General features: G+C 36.5%; 1 protein-coding gene across 2 annotated transcripts in view; it reads left to right on the top strand.

The window, feature by feature from the left end:
- PRDM5 (PR/SET domain 5) overlaps positions 1–17206 on the top strand; it is a 206685-nt gene that overhangs the window by 131570 nt on the left and 57909 nt on the right. For both annotated transcript variants that reach the window (XM_047090496.1, XM_047090495.1), the window contains exon 12: positions 4005–4098. In XM_047090496.1, the coding sequence (XP_046946452.1) occupies positions 4005–4098 (94 nt within the window). The remainder of the gene's footprint in view (positions 1–4004; positions 4099–17206) is intronic.

The following is a 17206-nucleotide window of genomic DNA, read 5'->3' as shown; positions in this document are numbered from 1 at the left end:
GATGAGTGGAAACTTGTCAATTTTTGTACATTTTTGGATGAATATAGGGTTTTTTTTTAAGTGATTAGTGCCATAATTTTATTTTTCAAAGCTAATTCAGATATTTATTTACAAGTTATTAGACTGAGCTCTTCCAGGACTGGAATGGTTCTTTTTCATCTTGCATCTCTGGGATCTAAGGAAGTTCCTGGTACAGAAGAGAGACTTGATAAGAATTTACTTAACTCAAATAAAATGATGTTCTTATGGTGATTTGGAGGTTATCCTTTTTATATGATGCTTATTACCTTAAGCAAATCACAAGGTTACTTTTATTTGTTTTATAAGTATACTTTAAGTATATTTTCAAAAATAGCAATATTCATAGTGTACCAAACACAGTTACAGTTTTTAATGTTGACATTAGAAATGAGTCTGAAGTGTAATAGGTTCTGCTATTTAGCGTGTACTCTGAGTGAATGTGAGGAAGTGACTCATGCTTCAGTGTGACTTTTATTTTGGTACCTATCCTCAATATAGCTGTTTCAAAAGGACTCACTTGAGGAACTTTCTTTTCCTGTTTCTTTAATATTCAGTAATAATGATATTGTCCTCTTTTTTGAATTTCTGAATAAGATAACCTTTTAACTATCTTTGCTTGAATTACTTTTTTGCATGAATTTAATAAATTTGTATTGTGTTTTAATAAATGTGGGAAAAAATAGTTTTCAAGAGAGATACAGTTTGTGATCACAGATTATCGTAGAGTACATTTTGCAGAGCATTGTTCATTTTTGTCTGGTACATTCATCCAGTATTGTTCACATAGTGACCTGTTTCCATGCCTTTTTATCTGTATTTAACATATTTTAGTATTGTACCTTAAATGTCTTTTAAAACCAGCTAACCACTGGCACCTGGGTGGCTCAGTCGATTAAGCATCTTACTTCGACTCAGGTCATGATCTCATGGTCTGAGAGTTTGAGCCCCACATCAGTGTCTGTGCTCAGAGCCTGGAGCCTGCTTTGGATATTGTGTCTCCCTCACTCTTTGCCCTTCCCCCACTCATGTTCTGTCTCTCGCTGTCTCAAAAACAAATATTAAAAAAAAATTAGGGGCACCTGAGTGGCTCAGTCAGTTAAGCATCCAACTTCGGCTCAGGTCATGATCTCACAGTTCTTGGGTTCGAGCCCCGCATCAGGCTCTGTGCTGACAGCTCAGAGCCTGGAGCCTGCTTTGGATTCTGTGTCTCCCCCTCTTTCTTCCCCTCCCATGCTCATGCTCTGTCTCTCTCTGTTTCTCAATAATAAATAAATGTTTAAAAAAATTTTTTAAAAATTAAATGATTTAACAAAATTCTGTTCCTAATAAGATATATTTTTTAATTAAACCAAAGGAACATTTTAATTCTTCTCATTAATATTGACTTAATGTTGTTTAGTTTGAAACTTATACCACTGACAAGTAACTTAGGTTATATAAATGAACAATGAAATACTTATGTAGCAGCAAGAGAAGTTCTGTGGATTTTATAAGATACTATAAATAAATTGGTAGTTGCCTGCTTGGAATAATCCAATGTTGTAATAATAGATGTATACAATATCTAAACAACCTTACACTAATCAAGAAAAAATTGTTGTATTTTGCTCCTCTGTCAGGGAACGAGAAGAATATAGGTCTGCTATATGTTAAAATGTTATACCATTTCCTTTAAAATGAGCCATAATGTGAACCATGGGCGTAACAGCTCTTACTCTGAAGAATGTATAACTGTTTTGTGTAAGAAGTTGTAGTGAAAATGGAAAGTTAAGTGCCTGCCAAATGGAGAATCAAGGAGATGTCTGTGGTAGCTGGTGTCATTGGCTAGTATGGCAGTTGGTTAGACTGTATTTCTCAAACTTGATTATAATATAAATAATTTTCGGTGGAAAAATATTTAAAAAGACACTGATGTTGACTAAGGTATTTAGTTTATAGATCTTTAAAAATTACATATACAATAGTTGATATATAAATATAGATTATAATTCAAATATGAAAAATTTCAAATTACATATCAATAAGGCTATGAAACTAATTATTTTAAAGTGAGCACTTAATTTAATATGGAAGATGAGAATGTTTTGCTACATTGGTGCTCTTTTGAGATTATCAGGTGATGAGGTAACTGCCCTACCCCTTTTTCTATCCCAGGCAGTATGTCCCTTCTGGTAACACATCATTAAAAAATATATTTTTAATGTTTATTTATTTTTGAGAGAGGGATAGAGCACAACTGGGGAAGAAACAGAGAGAGAGAGAGAGAGAGAGAGAGAGAGAAACACAGAATCTGAAGCAGGCTCCAGGCTCTGAGGTATCAGCACAGAGCCTGCTGTGGGGCTTGAACCCATGAACTGAGAGATCATGACCTGAGCCGAAGTCAGACACCTTAACCGACTGAGCCACTCAGACACCCCCATTTTTTAAAAAAAAAATTTCAATGTTTGTTTATTTTTGAAAGAGAGAGAGAAAGAGTGTGAGCAGGGGAGGGACAGAGAGAGACAGAAACACAGAATCCGAAGCAGGCTCTAGGCTCTGAGCTGTCAGCACAGAGCCCAATATGGGGCTTGAATTCATGAGCTGTGAGATCATGACCTGAGCCTAAGTTGGACATTTAACCAACTGAGCTACTCAGGAACCCCAAAGATGCCCCCATTTTTCAAAAACCTTTCCTATTCTGGGGCGCCTGGGTGGCGCAGTCGGTTAAGTGACCGACTTCAGCCAGGTCACGATCTCGCGGTCCGTGAGTTCGAGCCCCGCGTCAGGCTCTGGGCTGATGGCTCGGAGCCTGGAGCCTGTTTCCGATTCTGTGTCTCCCTCTCTCTCTGCCCCTCCCCCGTTCATACTCTGTCTCTCTCTGTCCCAAAAAAAATAAATAAACGTTGAAAAAAAAAAAAAAAAAAAAAAACTTTCCTATTCTTTTTATATTAGCCCATGGCAATTCAAATAATAATAATAATACGTGCCAGTAATTTGCACAAACACTAATACAAACACAAGTCCTGGAAACTCTGTTTTATGGTGGTAACCCAGGTGATCCACTGTCTGCTTTTATTGATTTGTAGGTCATCACTGAAATTAAAAAAAAATAGTTTCATTGAGAATGTGCAGATATCCGAAGTAATTTCTTCCTTCTCCCTTCTTTGTCCCTTCTCCTAAGTTTAAAAAATAATGGGACTTGAAAATAGCTCTGACCCCTCAATTATTGGAACAATCTTTTTGATGTTGGTAGAATAGCTGGTATCCTGATGAGATTGTGAGACAAGTTTTAAAAGCTCCATCTGCCTCCTCTTTTTGGAGAGGTCACTCTTTTCTTTGAACTCTCTAACATTCTGTCAAAATTCACTTTTGATGATACATATTCATCTTTCTTTGTATGATTGTTTTTATGCCAAGATAAAAGGTATGTTGAGAGCCAGGATGTTCTTTCAAACTGCTCAATTAACACCTGCTGATTTAAAGATCAAACCAGATTTATATTTCTTTTTGCTTTGCAGTAAAATGAATCCAGTCAGACAAGCATAATGCAAGTAACAGATTACTTTATTGAGATTAATTTTGTCCTCAAGAGCTAAATACACACAAAGAATGTGAAAAATGCTTCTAAGGAAGTATTTCTTGGCAGCAGTCATGGGCAGCCGTAACCCCATTTTGATTATGTGGTTTTACCAGCATATACTGGTTTTGTATAACTTAATCATTTTTACTTGGGGGCTCCGTGAAGGCTTAAAAAGTAAACTGTAGAATATTTTCAAATTAGCACTAATGCATGAATCTAAAGTTTGGTTCTTGTTTTTTTTTTTTTTTTTTTTGAAGCAGTGGGAACACCCATGATAAATTGTTTAAAATCTCATTGTGATATTAAATCATTTTAATGAAACGTAATCCTGGAAAAAAAGGATTTACCATTGTCAGAGGCATTTCATCATTTTTACCTAATTTTTTATATTTATCCTTAACTCTTTTTATTCCTTTCGCTTTAGACCCATACTGGAGAAAAGGAGAAAATCTGCCCATATTGTGGCCAGAAATTTGCCAGCAGTGGTACACTGAGAGTTCATATCCGTAGCCACACAGGTATGTAGATTATAATTGGTAATAAAAACAGCTTAAAGAAATACAATTCTTTTAAGACAAGGAATATTGTAATATTATATCCCCGATTAATAACTAATCTTAGCTGTTTTCTCTGCTTTAAAATTTTATAGAATCCAGTTCCTTACTCTCAGAAAATTTTAAATAAGTTTACTTTCCCGGGGCACCTGGGTGGCTCAGTTGGTTGAGCATCCGACTCGGCTCAGGTCATGATCTTGCAGCCTATGAGTTTGAGCCCTGTGTTGGGCTCTGTGCTGACAGCTTAGAGCCTGGAGCCTGCTTTGGATTCTGTGTCTCCCTCTCTCTCTGCCCCCCCCCCCCCCCGCTCATGATCTGTCTCTCTCTCTCTGTCAAAAATAAATAAACATTAAAAAAATTTTTTTTAATAAGTTTACTTTCCCAAACTAAGTTAAATATTTGAAATAGAAATACTTTAGCTAATGTTTGGTTGTGATGTAATTGTGATTTACTTTATATTCTATTCTAATGGATGGGATAGGGAATAGCAGTTTTACGTTTTATAGAAGGCTCAGGGCCTCCTCTTAGAATTCCTTCCTATAACTGACTTCAGATGTGGCCTTTTTAAATTCAAAAAGTCCTTGGAATATTGTTTGAATGCTGTAAGATTTTATTGAAAAAAGGTGAGGCAACCATAATATCCATTATGTCATGGATTGCTTCCTAAAGAGTTGTCTTCATTTCTTATGACTTTTTGTGCAATTTCTCCCATGGAGGAGGGTTATGCCCTAGTGAAGGCTGTATAAACAACTAAATATTCTTTTTTATATTTTTAAATGAAGTATAGTTGACATATAATATTAGTTTCATGTATATAACATAGTGATTTGATAATTATATACATCACAAAAAGCTCACCATAAGTATAGGATAAGTTTAGTTACCATCTGTCACCATACAAAGTTATTACAATATTATTGACTATATTCCCTATGCTGTACTTTTCATCCCCATGACTTATTTTATAACTGAAAGTTTGTACCCTTAATCTTCTTTACCTATTTCACCCTCCCACCCCCCCACTGCTTTCTCCTCTGGCAACCACTAGTTTGTTCTATATTTGTAAGCCTGTTTCTCTTTTTGTTGCTATTGTTAGTATTTGTTTATTTGTTTGTTCATTTGTTTTGTTTTTCAGATCCCACAAATAAGTGAAATAATATGGTATTTGTCTTTTTCTAATTTACTTCACTTAGCATAATACCCTCTAGATCATCCATGTTGTTGTGAATGGCAAGATGTCATTCTTTTTTATGGCTAAGTAATATTCCATCATGTATTTATACTATGTTTTCTTTATCCCATTTATCTATCAATAGATACTTATATTGCCTTCATGTCTTGGCTCCTATAAATAAAGCTGCAAGAAATGTAGAGGGGCATACATCTTTTTGAGTTAGAGTTTTTATTTTCTTTGGGTAAATACCTAGAAGTGGAATTACTGGATTGTATGGTACTTGTATTTTTAATTTTCTGAGGAACCTCCATACGGTTTTCAAGAGTGGCTTCCTCAATTTACATTTTCACCAACAGTGTACTAGGGCCCCCCTTTGTCCACATTCTCACCACTATTTGTTTTTTCTAGTTTTTTTTGTTACTAGCCATTCTTAATGATGTGAGATGTTATCTCTTTGTGTTTTTGGTTTACATTTCCCTAATGCTTAATGATGTTCAGCATGAAGTCATGTGTCTGTTGGCCATCTGTGTGTCTTCTTTGGAAAAGTGTCTATTCAGGTCCTCTGCACATTTCTTTTAGTGGATTATTTATTCTTTGGGTCTTAGTTGTATGAGTTCTGTATATTCCCTTACTGGATATATCATTTGCAAATATCTTTAAACAATTAAATATTCTTGAAAGAACCTTGTCTGGATTTTCTCTCTTAACTAGAGAAGTACTTGAAAAGACTTGAAAAAAATACTCTTAATATTGATAGCCAGACTCTAGTACATGAATCTTAATGGTTTTCAGTAGTTAGACTGTATGTGGTAAACTATTTAGCTAGATTACATTGCTGAAGATTCCTATTCAAGAACCATAGTATTTGACTTTATCAGTGTATTCCCAGCACCTGGTGCAGTGTCTATCTCAGTAACTATCTTGCGGATGAGGAAATGTTAGTTTACATAGGCTAAAGAATCAATAGTACAATTATTATACTTAGGTGGAGGAAAGAATAGCAGTGGAACATAATTTCTTATTCTGGAAATTATTTGGCTAAAGCTAAAACACAGAATATCAAAGTAGTATTTGTTATCTTAGAGTACCCTCTTTTTTTATTTTTAATTTTTTTTAATGTTTATTTATTTTTGACAGAGACAGAGACAGAATGCGAGTGGGTTAGGGGCAGAGAGAGAGGGAGACACAGAAGCAGAAGCAGGCTCCAGGCTCTGAGCTGTCAGCACAGAGCCCGATGCGGGGCTCGAACTCACGAGCTGTGAGATCATGACCTGAGCCAAAGTTGGACGCTCAACCGACAGAGCCACCCAGGCGCCCCTAGAGTACCTTCTTAAATACTATTAAGTGAAACCATAACCAAGAACATATCAAACAGTATACATAATGGCTATGAATAATAGGTGCCCTAAAGAGAGGAGGTCTTCTTGCTTAGAAGTATCTAGGGAAAGTGAAGTTTTGGGGACAAACCAGAAGCAGAGAACAGCCAAAAGAAAAGAAGAGAGAAGCAAAAGACAGGAGCAGAGAATCACACTGAAGGCAGGTGGACTTAAAATTATGCCAGAGACTTAGCACCATGTCCTGATTGTACAGAAAAAGCAAGTGATTGATATAATTTCGTATAATTTTCTCCTTTTCTTAGGTTTCCTTCTTACAGGATATCATGAGAATTTTATGTTCATAGCTTTTCCTTTCCTGTCAAGTTTTTCAAGATCCTAAATCATTGAATATGCTGAAGCTTTAATAATTTATAAACATAATCTTGATTGACTATTGATAAGGAGCTAATTTACTATCATGTTGTCTGGCATAAATAATCATGGGATTTTCTTAATGTATTACCTTTGGAAAAATGCATTTTCAATGGGAAAAAACGTGTTTAGGTCCCTCTGTTTCTGATTAACCTGGCCTTTCTTTTTAATAAATGTTTAATGGAGAACTTGGTTGGAAAAATTATTTTTGGCGGTGTTTTGAATTCTGAACTATTAGTGTTTCATTAATTTCTTTCTTGAAATTAAACCATAATGGGCTCCAAGATAACCTTTCAAAATTTAATATACCTTTATCAAAACTTGTCCTTGGCTTTTTAAATTACTATTATCTTCCTTGTTGGGCATACACCCAAAGTATGCTTGATTTCTAAGTCTAAAAAAGAGATTATAGGCAGTAAATTTTGTTAAAAAAAAGAATATTGTCCCGTTCCTTAAAGAGCTGTTGATAGTAGCAAAATAAATGGAAATAGAGCCTTCATATCCAACATTGAAGAGATTGGTTAAATAAATTATGATACATCTATAAATTGGAATATTCTGTAAGGAATAAAAAAATATTACATATTATATTATTTGTTAACATGAAAAAAATAAGCAATATAACTTACAAAACCAAAATGATGTATTTTTGTAAGGATAAAACATTTCTATATAAAGGTACTAGAGTTAAATACTAAATTATTAGCTGTGGTTATTTCTTTGTGTTGCACACATGGGCAGTTTGAATTTTCTTCATGATTTTCTGTGTTTTCTAATTTTTATATACCAAGCTTCTTATATAATAAAATATTTAAAGTATATTAACATTATGATTATGCAGGTAACAACTATTATTAGATTCATGCTAAATTATTAAGGTGTGACAGGTTTCTGCATCTTATTCTCAAAAGGGCCAGCAAAAAGTGTAAAAACTGTATGTTTTAAAAAGGAAAAAATGAGAAAGCAAATATGGTGACATGAAAACCTAAGTGAGGGCTATAGTGCCTACTATACAATTTTTCCATTTTCCTCATGTTTCAAAATTTTCATAGTTAAAAGTGGGAGTGTCTTATTCCAATGAGAACAACTGAGTGGATACAGATGGTGGCTCAGAACATCCAGCTTCATAGCTTACATCTTGTTCACATCTCCCTCAGAGCCTAGTTCCTTCAACAGGAAGACTTCTAGTCTTTAAATATAAACAGACTTTCTGTTGTTTTGTTTTGTTGCTTATAGTAGTGCTGCTCAGAGAAAACTCAGATTCTTCTGAAAAAGCAGAGTTTTATCACTTCATGCCTAGTCATCTTGAAAAAGGAATTCCATGAAATTTGCTATTGGCATACAGGGCTTTTAGAAGTTTTAAAAAACAATACAGTGGAAAATACATGTATTCTTTCCCAGAGAAGGCTTAAAGAGATGGTGAGGCTTACCCAGTTATGGTAGTGGTTTCCCCTTGCTTTATGCAAAGTGACTGCCCCTTGTTTCATGGAACTCATCAACTACCAGTTCTTTTCCCATTTGACATCCCGGGCTCCCTTATTGGGCTTCGTTTGCTTTCCAATGAAATGTAACTTTCTCTGTGATATATTACCTGACCATCCCCTACCCTCCAAGATAGGTTGGCATGCTCTATCTTATACTGCTCTCAACACCGCATGCTTCCAAATACTCATACTTCTTCAGCCATCTGTAGATTCTCTGTTCCCTTAGAGCTGTGCTCATATCTGGTAACTTATTTGTTTACTATTCAAAGAACTGCCTGGCATAGAGAAAGAACTTAGTGAATGCCTCTTGAATAAAGGAATCTACAAATAGATTGCAGTTCCTGTGGGATAGTGGAAAGCATGTTGGCTTCATGTTGAAAAATCCTGGATTTGAATCTAAATTTAACTGACTATAAAATCACTTTTTCATAAAATAACTTAAAAATTGTGGCAGTCACCTCAGGAAATGCTAGAATCAAAGAATTAATCACTAAATTCCCTAATCTATTAGCCAGTCCCACCTCAATATAAAGTTGGGCCCTTTGCTCTCCTTTCCATTCTTTACCTCATGGCTTCATCATGTAATTGGTTGGAAACAATTGTACAACAAATAATAGTTAACAACATAGTTTAAGATTTAGCTCACCAATATATAAAAAATTACAGTGCTTAAATGAAGAAATAAAGAACCATATTTGGCCAACCAACACTAAAAACTTACTATGACTCCTTTTAACTTGGAATTGCCTAGTTTTGAAAATTCTTATTAGAAAAGGTAAAGGAAATTGGTCCTGACAAATGCCCTATCCATTTTGTTTGACAAGGTTCACTCTACAGGAACTGGAATCATGACAAACAATTGTGTAGTATATTATAGTCTGTTGCTCTTTGTAGCCTCTCATCTAGTGGAGATTTGGGGTTCTCATTGTTTACTATATGCTTTTTTAAATGTTTATTTATTGGGGCGCCTGGGTGGCGCAGTCGGTTAAGCGTCCGACTTCAGCCAGGTCACGATCTCACGGTCCGTGAGTTCGAGCCCCGCGTCAGGCTCTGGGCTGATGGCTCAGAGCCTGGAGCCTGTTTCCGATTCTGTGTCTCCCTCTCTCTCTTCCCCTCCCCCGTTCATGCTCTGTCTCTCTCTGTCCCAAAAATAAATAAACGTTGAAAAAAAAAATTAAAAAAAAATAAATGTTTATTTATTTTTGAAAGAGAGAGGCCAGAGTGCAAGTGGAGGAAAGGCAAAGAGAGAGGGAGAGAGAGAATCCCAAGTGGGTTCTGAGCTGTCAGCCCAAAGCCTGACACAGGACTCGAACCCACAAACTGTGAGATCATGACCTGAGGTGAAGTCGGACGCTCACTGAGTGAGCCACCCTGGCACCCCCATTATTTACTATATATAAATGTCTTTTTTCAATTATGATATTATCTTTACCTTCCATACTTGTTCCATGACTAGATTCTGAACTAAAGGTTAGGGCCAGATCAGGCTCAGGTTTTTAATCAAGTTTATTGAAGGACAGAAGCTCTTTCAAATATTATCTGAGTTAATCCTTCCATGGCTAGTGTCCTGGGTTTCTAAGACCATTCTTACTTTCTAGATGAGGCAAGATTCAGAGAAGCAAATGACCTATCCAGTCAAGGTAGTAAGATCCAAATCTTATGACTTTAAGTTCTATTTTATTTTGGTGTTATCTCTTCTTTTTTACTACAAAAGCTACATGGCTGCTACCCAGTTATTATAATTACACAAGAATTACACAAATTCATTAAGTTCTCCAGTAAAAAAGATGAGGAATGAAATTCTACAAGTCACATATTATTTTAATAGTATGAAAGTTTTATCCTTTATAATAATTTTTTAAATGTTTATTTTTGAGAGATCACACACTTGCGGGGGGAGGGGCAGAGAGAGAAGGAGAGAGAATATCATATAGGCTAGACTCTGCATCTGCCCTGTCAGTGCAGAGACCTGCCCTGGGCTCCAGCTCACCAACTGTGAGATCATGACCTGAGCCGAAATAAAGAGTCAGATGCCTAACTGACTGAAACACCCAGGCTCACCTGAGAGTTTTATCTTTTAGAGTCAAATGGAAGGGGTGTGTGTGTGTGTGTGTGTGTGTGTGTGTGTGTGTGCGTGTGCGCGCACGGGCATTTAGCATTCATATGCATCTGTTCATTTTCTCCTGAGTCACCTTTATGACAGGCAATAACATAGAAAATGATGATTAAATTTATTTTCCCAGATTTTTTTTTTGCCTTTATTATTTTAGAGCAGTTTTAGGTTCACAATGAAATGAAGGGAAGGTATAGAGATTTCCCCATCTGTTCCCTCCCCCGCCACATATATACCTTCTCCTGTTATCAACATCCACAACCGGAGTGGTATGTGTGTAACAACTGATGAACCTACATTGACACATTATAATCACCCAAAGTCTGTAGCTCACATTAGGATTCACTCTTGGTGTTGTGCATTCTTTGGGTTTGGACACATGTATAATGATATGAGTTCATCAGTATGCTGTCCTACAGCATATTGCATAAAATATCCTATTTTAAGGCACTTGCACTACCTTAAAATCCTCTGTGCTTTACCTCTTTATCTCCCAACCCTTGATGACTGGCAACCACTGATCTTTTTTCCTGTCTCCATAGTTTTGTTTTCTGGAAAAATACTTGACATATTCATAGTTTGACATTTTTCAGAATGCCATGTAGTTGAACAGATTACTTTTTTATCTCTAGGAAATGATTATTAATTGATAGTTGGGCCTTTTAGTGAAATGGATGTACAGTAAGATTTTTATAGAGCTAATAGTCTTTATTTTTTCCCCATTATGTTGAAGGAGTCAATTTCATTTTTTTTTATAATATTGAAACTGTCCACCAATATTTGGGGAAACCAAATCTCCTTTTTTATAACATCAAATAACATTAAGTTTTATGAAGGAAAACAGGACTCCTGTTTGTGTTTCTTCCTTCCAGTTTCCCAATTGGTATCTTTCATCATTTCCTATCAGTATAGTGACAGTGTTGCTTTGTGTAATATTAAAGGCAGTTTCCTTCATATTAATTTTCTTAGAACAGGTCTTATTTTATTTGTCCATGATTAATGGGGTCATTCTGTAAGACAATGATAACTTAGCTATTAGATTACTACCTGTTAGTTCCAGGAGGAGTTTTAGTGTTTATGTCACTGTTTTCATTTTAGTCAACAGTGCTTAAAAAAACATTTAAAAACTCCCCTTGTTCACATTTTGATTGATATTATCTTTTATTATCTTAAATAGCCAACCAGTCGTGTCCTTGCTTCACCTTGTTTTCCCTCCCCTCTCTTCTCCTCTACCCATTACCACCATTCTGTACTGCATGGATGAAGTCTGACAAAACTTTGTGTTTTTTTTCCCATTAACTTTGAAAATGTTATTTTTACAAACCTTGTATCCACCTTGTAAAGTCCATTCATCCTTCATAATTAGGTGATTAGAAAAGGATCATACCTGGCAGGTGTGTACAAGGCAGTTGCTTTTATACAGATTTGAAGGGACACATGCACCCCAATATTTATAGTAACATTATCAACAATAGCCAAATAATGGAAAGAGCCCAAATGTCCATTGACTGATGAATGGATAAAGAAGATGTGGTATACACACATACACATACACACATGTACACACACAATGGAATATTACTCAGCCATCAAAAAGAATGAAATCTTGTCATTTGCAACGTGGATGGAACTAGGGTGTATTAGGCTAAGTTAAATAAGTCAGAGAAAGATAAATATATGATTTCATTCATATGTGGAATGTAAGAAACAAAACAAATGAACATAGAGTAAGGAAGGAAAAATAAGATGAAAAGAGAGAGGGAGGCAAGCCATAAGAGACTCTTAAATACAGAGAAGAGGGTTGCTGAAGGAGGTATTGAGTGGGAGGATGGGCTAAATGGGTGATGGGCATTAAGGAGGGCACTTGTTGGGATGAACATTGGGTGTTATATATAAGTGATGAATCACCACATTCTATTCCTGAAATCATTACACTATATGTTAACTAACTTGGATTTCAATAAAATTTAAAAATTTAAAAAATAATAAAAACATAAAGTATAATAGTCTTCACTTTTAGAATAGAAGTGAATTTCATAAATTTTCTAGTTTAAGCCTCTTAATTGCACCCATGCCCTGCAAAATTCAGTGATTTGCTAAGGTTATGCTACTGTTGTTCCTCTGGAGCTAAAGGCTTAAACTTTTTTCAGTGTACACATTGCTGGTACTTTTAGTTCTTATTCTAATTTTTACTGTTACTCTTGAACTAACTATAGAATTACATACATTCCTTCCATAATGTTTGGTGATCGTTGATATATCAACCAGTTGAGGATGATAGTCTCAATTCAGAAGCTTGAGGGTCTGTAGTTTGTTACTTAATTCCAGTTATGGAGAAACTTTCTCACCATAAAGTCAGCTGTCTCTACTTCCTTGTTATTTAATACCTCGATCATATCCTAAATCTGGATCCTGGAGTCAGATGACAGGCACTCACTCCATTTTATTTATTTCCTCCCAGTGTGAGCTTTACAGTAAGTTGCTTAACCTCTTCAAAGCTTAGTTTCCTCATCTAAAGAACAAGGGTAAGCATAGTGCTCACTTCATGGCATTGCTTTGAGGAACAAGTGAAGGTCTACGTCAGGATCCTTGCACCGCGCCTAGCCCAGTGCGCGCATGCAGTAGTGTGAGCTGCCGCCACCACGGTTGCTGTGTGCTTTGTCTTCGGTATTCCTGCCTGGATTTAACCAGTTACGCCACCTCCCTTGATATACGGCCCGCCCCTCTGTTCCCAGTGTCATCATCATCATCTTTTTATAACCTTTAGCAGCAGAATATAGATCATCTGTACAACATAGGGGAGGGTTTGCTGTCAAACAGGGATGCCTTGGGGTGAGTGAGGGTGCATGTACTGTGTGTCGCCGTCACCATCAGTGAAGGTGAATGTTTAGGTCTGTGCCTGGCAGGCAGCTCTGTAATTTATCATCCCGTTTCCTAAGCTACAGAGACAGGGATGGCACTCTGCGGGTCAGCCGAAATAGTGGAGCACATTCTCCTGTTGGTTTATAGCTTCTTAGGGTCAGTGAGAGCTGGGGTCAATTCTGCAAGGGAATCCATGGACTGTGACATGAATTCCATCAGTTGTTCATAAATTATGAAAGAAATTCTAGGAACTGCTTTTGGGGTTTTAAAGCTCTGGGCCAGAAGGTTAATTACTTGCCTACAGTTCCAACCAACTTTTTGTGTTAATAGATACCGGCTGTGTTGGCCCTTCTGTTTAGGCTTGCTTGCACATTGTCATTTGAATGTAGTAATAAATCACTGTCTTAGGAAACAGTTAATTTTTTTAGTAAATACCTGTGATCAGCTTAGAAATAAAGGATCAGTGTATCATAATTTGATTGTACTTCGATTTTAGCCGCTGTTTTCTCATTCTTTTTCTAAAGGAATTCATTTATTCTTTTTAGAATATTCAAAGTTATAAAAAAGTAGCTATAAATGATTATAAACTGTATTAAGGCAATATGATAATTATGAGTAAATAAAAATAGGCGATTAGCAAAGTAATTATAAACACAGATGAACATTAAAGGCATGTTTTCCACATTTTTACAAGAATTAGATTACCTTCTATGTTGAGAGGAAGCTTATTTTGCTATGTTTATTTTCTAGGTGGTTAATTACTAATATTAGGCCAAATTGAATGTCCTCTTACCTGCAGATAATCTAAGAGTTAACAGAACAGCTGAGTGTAGAATCTGCATACAAATAAATGATATTCTGAGTATCACAATTCCAGAGCCTTACATTTTCCTTAAGAAGTCATTCCTGGGTAAAGTCTTAAACTACATGATTTTTGTTTTCTCTGCGTTATTTTGACACTTCAGATCGTTTTTGAATACTGACCACATCAGTCGAATGTTAATATTTTTTCCCTATTTTTTACTCTTTCTGTACTTCACTCCGCCCACTTGATTTTTGAGTTAGTGATAAGCATATATAACAGCTTAAAAGAAAGGGAGAAATATTCATTTTCATTTTCAGTGGTAGTATTATAATCTTTTTTAAAAATTTTTTCAAACATTTCAAAGGCCCTAGTTTCTAACGCAAAAACTATAGTGCTTATGTCAGGGTTTGTCATCGGGTGGATATGAGGCACAGAGGGAAGAATGAGGGCATAACACTGGTCTTGGAATGTGGCATCATGAACAGTCATCAACTGGATTAGTAATGTAGTCACAATGACTCCAATTATAGGGATGATTTGAAATATACCACTGTTGAGGCACCTGGGTGGTCCAGTCAAACATCTGCCTTTTTTTTTTTAATTTTTTTGAGAGACACAGAGACAGAGTGTGAGTGGGGGAGAGACAGTGAGAGAGGGAGACACAGAATCTAAAGCAGGTTCCAGGCTCCCAGCTGTCAGCACAGAGACCGACGCTGGGCTCAAACCACAAACCTCGAGAACATGACCTGAGCCAAAGTCGGACGTCTAACCGACTGAGCCACCCAGGCTCCCCAAGTGTCTGACTCTTTCAGCTCAGGTCATGATCTCACAGTTCATATGTTCGAGCCCCATGTTGGGCTCTGTGCTGACAGCACAGAGCCTGCTTGGGATCCTCTGTCCCTCTCTCTCTGCCCCTCCCTTGCTCATGCTGTCCCTTTCTCTCTCAATAAATAAATAAGTAAACTTTTTAAAATGTACCATTGTTTGGTACCTCTCTTTTTATCATCTCTTCATTTTTTTTTTTTGGTATACTTGGATCTTTTGATTGTATTATTTGATATAATGGAAGTGACCCAGACAACAGTTTTCATCAACTGTATCTCAACAGCTTTATCTGTTAGTACATTTCTACATAATATGAATAGCGACCTGTATCCAATTTGGGGCACCAACATTTTCCTTTAGTTTAGGAAAACTATAAGAGATTTGTTTCCTCTGATATACACTTTCTGCTACCATTGCTACCACTTTCTCCCCCGAGAGCAGCTTGTCTGTGTGTGTTGTTTTCCTGCAACTCCGAAGTGTGCCTTGGGGCTGGGGAAGGTTTTATTCCTTTCCTGGTTTGGGGGTAAGGAGAATCATTTTCACAGTTTCTTGCTGCTCAGAGTTATATACTCTTGATTCTTGCTTGCTGGCACTATTAGTAGGTAGACCCTCTGTGTGCAGGCTCCTGAGGTTTGACTACTTCATCACTCCAGGACCTCTGTTCACAAACTATGCTCGTAAATACTGGGCTAAATAACATTTCCGGTGGAGATTCCTAAATATGGGAAACTGCTGGGTGAAATTCTTAGTTTTCCCACCGAAGTCTGACTCCCTATGAACAAAACCAAATCAGTAATTACCTTCCCTTTGTCTACTTACCTACCTTAAAATGTCCCTTCATACAGTAGTGGGGAGAACTCATGTAGGAATTGTTCTTTCTTGGTCAGAGTTTTTAAAACTTTGCCCGTGTCCAGATTGTTCAGATGTTTCTCCTGTTTGTGTGACATTTGCCTTTGCTTCTGTCGGCGCTCACGTGAAGGACTTTGTGAAGGTGTCGCGCTCCCTTCAGACAAATCACATGTGATCATGTCATGTATACACCTGGTTGGCTGAAGTCAGAGCATCTTCACTAGGGAGTCTTTTACTTTCTTTTCCTAGCTACATATTCATGAACTCGTCTTTTTTTTATTCTGCCTCTCATGTTCTATTTTGTTTGCATCTGTAAAACGCAGTTTTTATATTGCCTTCAACCCATAAATAGTTGTGGCTTTTTATTTGAGATTAGAAAATTAGTGAGCACATGGCTCTCCTATTTTTCTGTTCCTCTATGAACCTCACCTCATTTGATTTGGCATCTCTTTAGAAATGAGGGATGGACACTGTAACTATATTCAGGAAAAGAATGCATCTTGTGCTTTTTCTTAGCTCCATTCATAGAAATTGCATTAAAAAATTGGTTTATTTTGATTCAGATGGCAAAAATTTTGAATTTTGATTCATTCAGTTAATGAATGTTTCCTCATTCATTAATTTTGATTTTTATATTTTATTGCCCTTCTAATAGTAACTATTAGAAGTTACAAATTTCCTTCTAATAGTAAACTATTCAAACTTTTAAAAGTTGAAATACAACGTGCGTGGATGGCTCCGTTGGTTAAGCCTCTGACTTTGGCTCAGGTCATGATCTTGCGGTTTGTGAGTTTGAGCCCACATCAGGCTCTGTGCTGACAGCTCGGAGCCTGGAGCCTGCTTAAGATTCTGTGTCTCCCTCTCTCTCTCTGCCCCTCCCCTGCTTGCTCTCTCTCTCTCTCTTTCTTAAAAATAAATAAACATTAAAAAAAAAAAAACACAGTGCTCTCTCTGGTTGGGAATAAATATTCCAAAAAGAAAATAAATAAAAGTTGAATTACTCAAGGAGAAGATGTCAAGTTCAGATTTTTGATGTCTTTCTTTCAGAGAGGGTGTCCTTGGGCTTAACTTCTTCAGATCAAGTGAGATTTTGGGATCTGATTAATAGGAGCATTCCAAGAGCAACAACGTGGGGTTCAGTGAGGTCAGTGGGGTTTCATGGCTCTTTCTGCTGCAGGAAAAAAAAAAGAAGTATTTCAATTAATAGAAAAG

The sequence above is a fragment of the Lynx rufus genome, unplaced genomic scaffold, assembly GCF_022079265.1.
Source record: "Lynx rufus isolate CCGP_SWC_20201006 ecotype Redwood Valley unplaced genomic scaffold, mLynRuf1.p SCAF_3, whole genome shotgun sequence".
NCBI lineage: Eukaryota > Metazoa > Chordata > Mammalia > Carnivora > Felidae > Lynx > Lynx rufus.
This window is presented reverse-complemented; position numbering and strand designations above follow the sequence as displayed.